General features: G+C 41.3%; 1 protein-coding gene across 2 annotated transcripts in view; it reads right to left on the minus strand.

The window, feature by feature from the left end:
* chd9 (chromodomain helicase DNA binding protein 9) overlaps positions 1-10418 on the minus strand; it is a 73904-nt gene that overhangs the window by 63217 nt on the left and 269 nt on the right. For both annotated transcript variants that reach the window (XM_085363498.1, XM_085363446.1), the window contains exon 2: positions 6034-7681. In XM_085363498.1, coding sequence (XP_085219624.1) covers positions 6034-7572 — 1539 coding nt within the window. In that variant the 5' untranslated portion in view covers positions 7573-7681. The remainder of the gene's footprint in view (positions 1-6033; positions 7682-10418) is intronic.

The raw sequence follows: 10418 nt of genomic DNA on the forward strand, positions 1-10418 counted from the left end.
GTACAACATTCAACCACTAAAACAATTTCTTCTTTTTGGGTATGCAAGTGAATAACAGTAATTTGGCATCTTAATAAAAAAATAATACTGTGCTTCACTTTTTCCTGCTTTTATATAAAACAGTCCATTTTAAAATAGTGGATAGCAACAATATGTATTAAAACATTTAATTTTGATAAATAGCATTTTGTTAAAAGAGCTTGCACACATACTGGTGAATTAACCACTACAGAAACATAGAAATTTCGTATTTAAGGAATTTGTCAATCTTCTCAGAAGTGGATGCCCAAGTCTCAATGTTTTATCCAGTTTTCTTTCTGATTTTAAATCAGAAAGAAATACTTTTTTTCAATTACTAGTTACTTTTTAGTTTTACTAACTAAAGCACACAAGGTTCACATATTCACATAGTGCTTTTAATACAAACATTTCCTATTACACATATTTACTCCTATGTCTGCATCAAATATGCTGCTTGCAGCCTGTATTACATATATTTACCTTCTTAATATTTTTCTAATATCACAGAATCATCATATCTTCCTTTATAAAATTGGCCGCTCTGCTAATATACACTTATAATGTAGAGCTGTCCTTGTTTGGGACTGGTCATATGCTGCCAACTCTACACCTTTCATGTGAACGTGTTTGTAGTTACATTTGGAAACCTTAGGTTGACTTTTCAAGTTGATAACCACCTTCTTAAGGCCAGATAATGGAAAGATATCCTGGGTAGGCTGAACTTGTTTTGTAGTATAAGCCTTGGCTGACCAACACACACAATGAAGCATTTTCAAGTAAAGCTAAAAAGCTCTAGCTGAGCTTGCTAACTAGTTTAGTCGATAGCTGATTTAAAAACAGGGCTAGACAACATATTGATATTCTTAAAAGAAGAAAAAAAAAAGGGGGGGGGGGGGGTGAAGATAATCATATAACTTATATATCTAAGGAGATATCAATGTTGAGATTTTAAAATCATCTGTCCTTCACAACTAGAATCTCAAAATTCTGAGGACACAGCTGCCCTGTTTCTTTGTACAGTGATAAATAAAGTTAGAAGAAAAAAAAGCAAAAACAAGAGCATGTCCTCGGGGTAGGAAAGGCCACAGTGAATTCAAACCCAGGACCTTCTTGCTGTGAGATGACACGCACCATTGCACCACCTATATAACCAACAATTAATTTTCAATTTGTAGCTCTAAAGGATTACCATACCCTTAAGTCTTTCCTGCAAAAAAGCCTAAGTCAATATGACTTGCAAAAAATAAACAAAGTGATATGTGTGTGTATTTAGCAGACTTTCATTTTGCTTTACTGGGTACACTGCCAACATAGACACCAAACATTCAACAACCTATGACACTGGATAAATGTCATTATTTCAAACATGCCTTTATCAAATCAATTCAAATTTCAGTGGCCAGTGTGACTGCATGGTGGATGAATATAAAATGAGTATTCATTGCAGTCTTCTCTTTGTATTACTCAATACAATTTCCTGACAGCACTAGGGATGTCAGAAGACCGATCCTTACAACACAATTTAATATCAAAATCCTGAAAACGTGATGGTACTTGGTTTTTTTTTGGCATTGTAAGCAGTGTACTGACTGAGGTGGCTACTCTTCCAGAACTGCAGGGGGAGGCACATGGCTACAAGTATTCTAGTCTAGCCTTACCTATTGAAGAAGAAAGAAGCAAAGGCAAAACTAGAAATGGCACAACATATGAAAAATAGTGAGTAGTGTAGTGGTCACAATAGCTCTGTTCTGAATCACTGATGACAAGGGAAGATTCAGCTATAGAAGCACTTTGTGTTTAGAGTAGGGTGGGTTGAGTTGGTGGACCAAGACATTGATTTAATTGATTCACAAAAGCCAATATCCAAACGATGCTCTTTCAGTTTTTGAACAAAGGGACGAAATACTTCCAATTTAGTGAAGACAAGCCTCCAGATTTCTTCAAAGTTTCAATTCACGGTAACGACATCCACAGTATTACCTCTCTAATTTTATCCTGAAATGCTTGTTACTATTTTGTTTAAGACAGCTGAGACTGATATTCTGAAACCAGCTTTACTCCAGATACTAAAATATTTTTCAATGGCTAAAATTAAATGCCTATGCTAACATAATATAACTAACAGTAGTAGGCCAGAACAGCACAGTAAGGTGGTGGTTAGTAGGGCTGGGTATCGTCACTGATTTCTAGAATCGATTCGATTCCGGTTCACAAGGTCCCGAATCGATTCGATCCACGATTCGATCCAATTCGATTCGATTTGAATCTGGGAAATTTTGCCTCAGACGTTCAGAAATATCATAATTCAGATCAGTACATTTACATATTTTTGTATCTATAAAAAGGAAGCTGACACTCGCAAGACTTTATCAAAGGTGTAAGCATCACAGCAGATGCCTTTGTGTCAAAGTAACTGAGGATAAAACACAGAAAAACACCAAGGTGATTTTCCTGGCCTGGGATTTTATAAAATTATTCTGCAGTCGATCAAAAACGAAAGAAAACCATTAATCAACATATGAACATTACCTCTGAAGTTACAGAGGTTTTATTAGAGACACGACTAAGCGTTTTATCGTAGTGAAAGCAAAACAGCAAAAGTCTGAGTGAATTCAAGACAATGTTTATGTGAAGTGTAGTTTGGATCGTCTTTTGTTGCCGGTTTGGTCAATATTGTTTGGAGAGAGATAAAGCTTCAGAATCAGCGCAAAAAGGGCATAAGCACAAAGCGTGGACCCGCTGAAACATCAGAATCAGTGAGCTGTTGGCTTTCAGCCCCGACCGTGTCCGTGCCGTCGGGTGAGAAAGGCGACATCTCACTGCTTCTGATCCGTCGGCGGATCTACGCTTTGTGTTTACATCTTTGTGCAGAATCCGTGTACCTGCTCTCATTTACTGTTTTAGCTGTTTGGTGGTTGTTGAAATTTTATGAGGTTTAACCTGAAATTCTGGCTTTTCGGGCAAAATAAATTTATATTACAAAATCGATTCACGATTTTAATGAATCGATATCACGTTATCCAAGCCAGAATCGATTTTAATCGATAAATCGATTATCAAAACCCACCCCTAGTGGTTAGCACTGCTGCCTCACAGCGTAAAGGACCACACAGTTTGCATGTTCTCCCCTGTGCTTGTGTGGGTTCTCTCAGGGTTCCTCTCACAGTCCAAAGACATGCAATTAGTTGGGTTAAGTTAATTGCAGATAGGTCTGACTATGAGTGTGAATGGTTCTCTGTTTCTCTGTGTACAACCTGACCAGGGTGTACTCTGCCTCTTGCCCTATGGTAGCTGAGATAGGCTCCAGCCACCCCCAAGCAAACAAAGGACTTTGTGTTTAAGTACAACTGAATTTGGCATTGTGAATCTTTTAGTTCTATTGGTATTGGTACCAACTACTAAATTTCTAGTACTGTAAAATCCCCAGTCATCACTAGCTCTAGTTTCATTATTGCTTTTACTACTGGATCAAGATGCTGAGAATTAGAGATGAACCCTCAGAATTTTCCCACGCCTAAAAAAATAAATAATAATGTAGTATGATCTAATTGATTATTTACTCAAATTTGCAACTTAGTGTAGAGATGAAATGACCAGAAGAAAGGTACTTTTTAGTTTACCCATGTTTAAGGAACAAACTAAACAATTACCAAATGACCAAAGAAATGCGAATCATGAGAATCAGCCCACTAGCATGGAATACATGTTGCCAAATTGATTCATGGAAATAAAGCAAGAGTTCTACACATATCTAGTAGTAGCTGAAATACTGCTGTGGTATAATTTTCTGTCACTGTGACAAAATGTGGTACTATTGCTTCTGGAATAGCAGGAACTATTCCAATGTTGTCTTGAGTACATCTGGCAACCGTTTATGTTTGAGGACTGATTTTTGTCAACACTACAGTCGTTCAAAACCAAGCCCAGAAACGTAACAGGTATGTAGCAAAAACCAAAATGGGTGTGGTTCAACCTTTGCTTATGTAATAATGCAGAAATTGCTACCAGGTAGGGTGTACCCAGCCTCTTGCCCTATGACAGCTGGGATCATGGGCTGCCCTTCCACTAAGCGAAAGAGGATAACCAAAGCTATCTCACTGATTTAATGTCAGTATGCTGACAGACATGATATTTGATTTGGTTCCATTGCAAGAAGGTCTGTTGTTTATTTTTAAATTTATTTCAACCGAACTTTGACATTTTCTAAATATTTAATTATGTAAAAGTACAGAATATTGAAACCTGTGATAAGTCTTAAATCTTAACCCTGGCGAGTCATTACATCTGTAGCTGACCATTACAAACATTGGAAATCCTAATTAGCCACATTCACTGTGGGGGAGTGAAGAGTGGGCCGCTATCCCCTGATGCCTTGCCTGTTCAGCAAACACACTATCAGCAGGCTCTTCACACATCAGTGCACATGAATAGCACAGTCAGCCTGTAAGCATCAACACAGGGCTGGATGTTGACACAGACAGGGAGAGGCTTGTTCATATGGCTGTGGTTCATGGCCCCATTTCAATCAAGGACCTTTGCAGATGAGCAAATGGCCTGTGTGGATGAGCTCTGGTTTAGGCGCAGCACCAGTTTTGTTATCACCTGCTGAATGCTGGGGTATAGATGAGCTACTCAAAACACAAGTTTTGTTTTGGCTCTGGGGCATATATTTGCTTTTAAAATTGGGGAGACATAATGGACCTGCTGCTAGTAAGAGGTCCCTGTTTACAGAGATTTAAATGAGTCACTCAAACACATACTATAAAATTGTAGTAATATAAGTGTTTACTACACTAGGGTAAGTGCAGATACAGACAAAGGTGAGGTTGGTACAATATTGCCAAACAACACTTCTGTACGGTTAGTGGTTATGAGATGTTTTGTCAGTAGAGGGCCATAGGAAACACAAGTGCTTTTATGGTTTTAAAAAAGTGCCTATATATAAAGCGTGCCTTAAAAAAATAATTTTCATTGTTTTAGTAACAAAAATTCTGAAATCTAACACAAATGTTCTCAAAAGAAAACACAAAAATATGTTTCTATCTACATATGCACATAAAGTGTGCAGAGCATGATGAAAGGTCTGTGACTTTAGCTGGTGGTCATGTGTCACTCATGGGCGATGGTAGTGCATGGATGCTGCTAAGTTACAAGCCATCTGAGGTCCAGGAACCGCCTGAAGCCTGTTACAGCCAGCTAATGCATTCACCCAACCTCCCCCTCCGCTTCTCTTCTCTCTGTCATGCTCTTCCTCTCTGTCTCTTTCCCTCCCTTTCTTTCCTAAGCTCTCCTTTTTCCATGAGCTGCTGCCCTCTCCATCTCTCAAACCCCCTCCCCCGCTCTGAAGTGCTAACCACTCTCCTTCACCGTGCTCTTTTCCTACCGCTCACTCTCTCACACGTGCACACGCACTCACGCACAGACACACACAGAAACTGTGGCAGCTACCACAACAGCGTGCAACCTCCCCCACACTCCAGCGAGGCAGTGTGCAAGTGCTTCTGGCTTGCCCTGACCCACATCTTGATATAGCCCTAAGTATGCTTACAGCTAAGTCCTGAAGACTCTCCTGCCACTCTTAGCCTAATCAGGCCTGAGCTGCTGTCAGTGCACTGCCCAGACAGACAGGCCAGGTTGGACTGACCATTATCATTTTCAGATAGCTTTCAGACTGCCCAAGATACACCTTCCCCTTTCCACTGCTGATTGCAGGTTTTCTACTAGGCAAGCACATGTTCTACCTGAGATAGCTAAGCATTATATGAGTGGCCGAATTCTGTGCCATAATATGGAAAGAAGAAAATATTTCTCCATTATTAAAGAAAAAAAATATTTAAAATTGTGAAATTCAACACATCACTGTTTCATTTCATTCAGCTTATTCATTTTCATTCTTGTCACTGACTATAACTTAGAAATGGGTGTTAAGTATGAGGTGTATGGTTATATATAAAGATCAGTGCAGTGCCTTTAAACAAATGCTTTAGGAACAAAAAGGATGAAATGTGTTACCTTATCTTCACTGTACTCAATGGGTGATGGTTTCCTGTACTCAATTCCAATCTCCTGAGTAGTATCAGTCCAGCCACAGTTAGATTTGTCCTCTTGCTTAAAAACATGCTCAAGCTGGGGCAGTAGGTCAGGCAGGAGGTCAGGAGGCTCCAGGCCATCCAAGTCTTCATCATGAGCTGCTGATGGTAAAAGGCTGTCTCCCAAAGCTTGGTATCCATTAGTGTTGATAACCCTACAACTCTGAGGCTGCTCAGAAGGCAGGTGGGTGGTGATGTTGGGGTAGGGTCGCATAGATTCACCAAACAGCTCAGATGACTTGCAGTTTCCCTGGGTTTCTCTGGAGCAACGTATAGCACGGAAAGGACATTCCTCTGCCTGGCTAATTGGGGTCCTAGTGTGCTGCTGACTCAAATGTGCAGTGGATGAAAACTGGCATGGTGTCCCTGTAAGTTCGGGTATTGTAGAAGTGAGTGGTGCAGTGGTGTTGCTGGGCCTAGACACCGAGGCTGAGGACAAAGATTGCTCATTGAGACTGGGTAATTCTGGCTCCCCAGGATAAGTAGGGTACTGAGTTGGTTGATAAGCTCTGGCAGAACTGACAGAGCATATGGGCAGGGAATGAACCATAGATGATGAGTGCATGGGAAAGGACAGGTTAGATTCTTCCAGTCCTGTTCCAGGGAAAGCTTGACATTCCCTGACCAACTGGTAGTTACCTTGCTGTGGCTGTGTTTGCAAGCAAGTTGCAGTCATAGAAGCATTCTGACTTTCCAAATAATGCTTACTTGGAAGAGCTCTTGAGTGGAACTGCTGCTCTCTCACAGTTAGTTGGCGCTGAACCTGCTGCTGAGTGTGGTGAATTTGCTGTTGGCTGCTGGACTGGCCTCCCTGGTGAAACGGGAAATTGTGATGCTGCTGCTGCAGGGACACAGTCTGTGTGTTAATTTGTTGGTGCTGGTTTAACAGCTGTTGCTGATGACTTTGCTGTTGTTGCAGCTGCTGCTGTCGCATTCTGTGCTGCTGCTCCTCTTGCTGATAACAGGGATGGTGCTGTGTTTGATGTCTGCCATGAAGTTGCTGGCTTTGTAGTTGTTGCTGTTGATGACAAAGCTGCTGTTGAGGTAAGGCCTGGTACATGTTCCCATTCTGGTCTTGGTTACCCCACATCGGACTGCCACTGTTACAGAAGAGCCCATTGGATTGAGGAACTTGACTCATGGGAGCATTATGGTATGAGCCATGTTGCTCTGTAATCATGCCTTCACTTATGCCCTGAGAACCAGAAAATGCCTGAGCCACATTGGCCTTAATGTCAATGTAATGACCCATTGACTGGCTGTAACTAGGCATAGCTTGTTGGGTAGAAGCTGGTGGCATCATGTCTTGATGCTTCCCAGGGCCAAGAGGCTCCACTTGGAGCGGTTCAAAGTCAGCAGTAAGATTTAGCTCATCCACGAGTGATGGTGCTGAAGCGAAGCCATCGTCATCCAGCCCTTCCAAACCTCCACCAAAGAGGCTAGGGTCATTAAAGAAGTCCATGGTGGAGGCTGGAGGATGACTGGAACCTCTGGAACACCAATGGATCCAAACTGGTCCCCAAATGCCTCTCTTTAGAGCTACAGCATGCCGACTATATAGTTTTCATGCCCTAAAATGAAGAGAAAAAAATATAAATTATAATACTTATATCAGATGATAAAGTTTCAGCTGGTAATCTATGGCCTACATCAGATTTCATTTGGTAAAAAAAAAAACTTATTAGCATAATCAACCTTTAAACACATGCACAAATAATTTCCAGTTAAAAGATGACACAACAGTTTATCAAGTATATTTTTGTCCACCATATTGAACTTTGTCATCCACTTCATCATCAATGATGCATTCTTTGAGAGCAGTAAAACTGCATGACTCTATCAATCTGACATATAAAAGCACTTATCCAAGTGAAGGCTATGTCATGGTTCTGGAGAAACTTGGTACTGTCAGTTATCTGTCAGCATTGCCTTTCATGTGTGCAGCAAAGCAGCTGGTGCAAACCAACCGCCAGCCACCAGCAGGTGCCTCTTCCTGTACCCCCACCCTTTTCAAATACACACATACGCACAAATGCGCCTCAACCCCCTACCTTCACAACCAATGAAGCTGCCTGCCCTGCTACTGCAGAATGTGTGGGAGGTGCAGACAGCTGATAGAATTTCAACAGCTAAGGACAGAGGCAAAGGAGGCCCTTTAAGCATGCGCATGTGCGTGTTCTGCAACCACAGACCAGCGGAAGATGACAGAAGCCTACCGAGGTCAGTTATTATGCTGACTTAACATGCACACAGGCACACAAATGAACACAGACATTTGTCCCATATTTTTGTCTGGCATCTTTTTCTTTATCACAGCATATATTTAAAATAATAGCCATGCTAGTAAATGGTTTAACATAACATTCTACCAGCATAAAAAAAATTATGGTGCTCTCAACTACTGACTGTGTGATTTGTTATCAGAGACACCAGCCTAATATGGATAATATTATGCAAAAAACAACAACAACAACAGAGCAATGTGCACAAGCTAATAAACTAAAAAATGATTCCTAAAAAAGATAAAGTCATAAGTTTGATTTTTCTTGTTTAACTGGCAGTTATCCAGCTGCTGCTGCAGTTTTGTGATGGCTATAAGAAAAGCCCACCTAAAAAATCCTTTTGACTAAGTGATTCTAACAGCCAACTTCTCTGTATGCAAGTTAAGTTCACCTTAAGGTGAACCAGCATAGGTGGCCTGCTTGGCCCATAGCAACAGAAATGTCTACATGAACTCTCAGAGTTAAACAGTTCCACTTGCTACATTACGAGTTTTATAGTGACTTTATAACGTTACTAACATCAAACCTGAGAAATGTGTAATCTCATATATTAACAAACAATTCATAACATTCTCACCACCTCATGCCACTGCTTTGCATTTTGAAAGCAATATTTAAATCTTAAATTAAACATACAGAGAAAGGAAATCTACTTTACTGTACTATCACTACATTTCCTTTTAAGACTCATTGTCATGCACATTACCACTCTCCCCACTAACCACCAGGTCCCTGCAAAAGTCAATTCACACAGGCATGAAGCAATTCCTGTTTTCACATTGGGCTGTTCTTCAAGCTCAAGACTCTCTCCAGTGCTTTCTCTAGTGATCATTATGTTTATTGGGAAATCATGTGACTGCCATGTAATTACTTGTCAGTTTTAAGTTTCTGTAGATCCCTATCTATATGCAGGTTCCCTATAGCTAAACCAAGCAACTGCTAACCTTCAAACGCCACCCATCTGGCTCCGAGGCATAGACCAGTCCCCTCTCCCCTCTGATGCTTTCCAGCTGTTTCCTTCATAATTGTGACGTTGTGAGCACCATCCAGGCACGTGCAACTCATGCCTAATATCAACATGAACTGTGTTTATAAACTGCTCCTGAAATTTGGGGAGATGTCCGTGTAAAACTAACAAAATTGAAACAATATCAATTTAACTGAAAGTTGAAGCAAAAGCTAAGCGCGTATACGAACGCTTTTCAGTCCACTTTTAGGAAACTTCCAAGGTTGTTATTGGTAAAGTGTCTCAGTTGGCGACATGGCTATACCTCTGTGGTGTTTTCAAAGCCCTTAAGCGACCATGTTTAAGCAAGACACCGAGCTCACCTCTTGAGTTAATATCATCCTCTTCATCTTCCCTCAGAAATGGCTACAGCCTCTGCGAGCGCGGTGGTTGATAAGCCGACGAGGCGGCAATGTGTTGCGCTACTTTAAGCGCAACTGCTCGGCGAGCGGAAAGAAAATGAACGCACGTGGAACATTTGAGTTTTAGATATAAAACTGTTTGTCGAGGTGCGCACGTGCACTCGAACCGTATAACCTAAGGATTCAAAAGGTGTCGTGACGCTGCTCACAGAAGAAGATAGGGAGGGGGAGGGGGCCGGAGATGGATGGAGAGGTCGTCAATGATTGTGACCGTGATAACAGCCAACTACTTTATCCTCGCCTGACTTTCGTTTTCATTTCAAATAACCTGTCGAAGTATTGGCACTGTTAAGTACATCGGCGTCCACATTCAAGTGCCATGCTGCTTTGAGCCCGGCTGGTCGCTGTCAGTTCAGGACCACCATGACCAAGAAGAACCCACCAAGGAGTACTTTGGAGACACGCGCATTTACATGTAGGCGTCAAACTCTGAAAAAGTACGATGATATTTGCTGCTTTCGATGCGAATTCAAAGAAAACAAACAAGTTTTTGGCTCCTGAACACCCTTGCTTCTACAGGGAAGATACACAGCCAGCTAGGCGGTGTGTCATCAGACAGCTGAGGCGACCCTCATTGACTCACTGTCCGAAATTTGAC

The sequence above is a fragment of the Diplotaxodon limnothrissa genome, linkage group LG1, assembly GCF_057381915.1.
Source record: "Diplotaxodon limnothrissa isolate DT_005_m linkage group LG1, D_limnothrissa_male_GT1.1, whole genome shotgun sequence".
In the NCBI taxonomy this organism is placed as follows: domain Eukaryota; kingdom Metazoa; phylum Chordata; class Actinopteri; order Cichliformes; family Cichlidae; genus Diplotaxodon; species Diplotaxodon limnothrissa.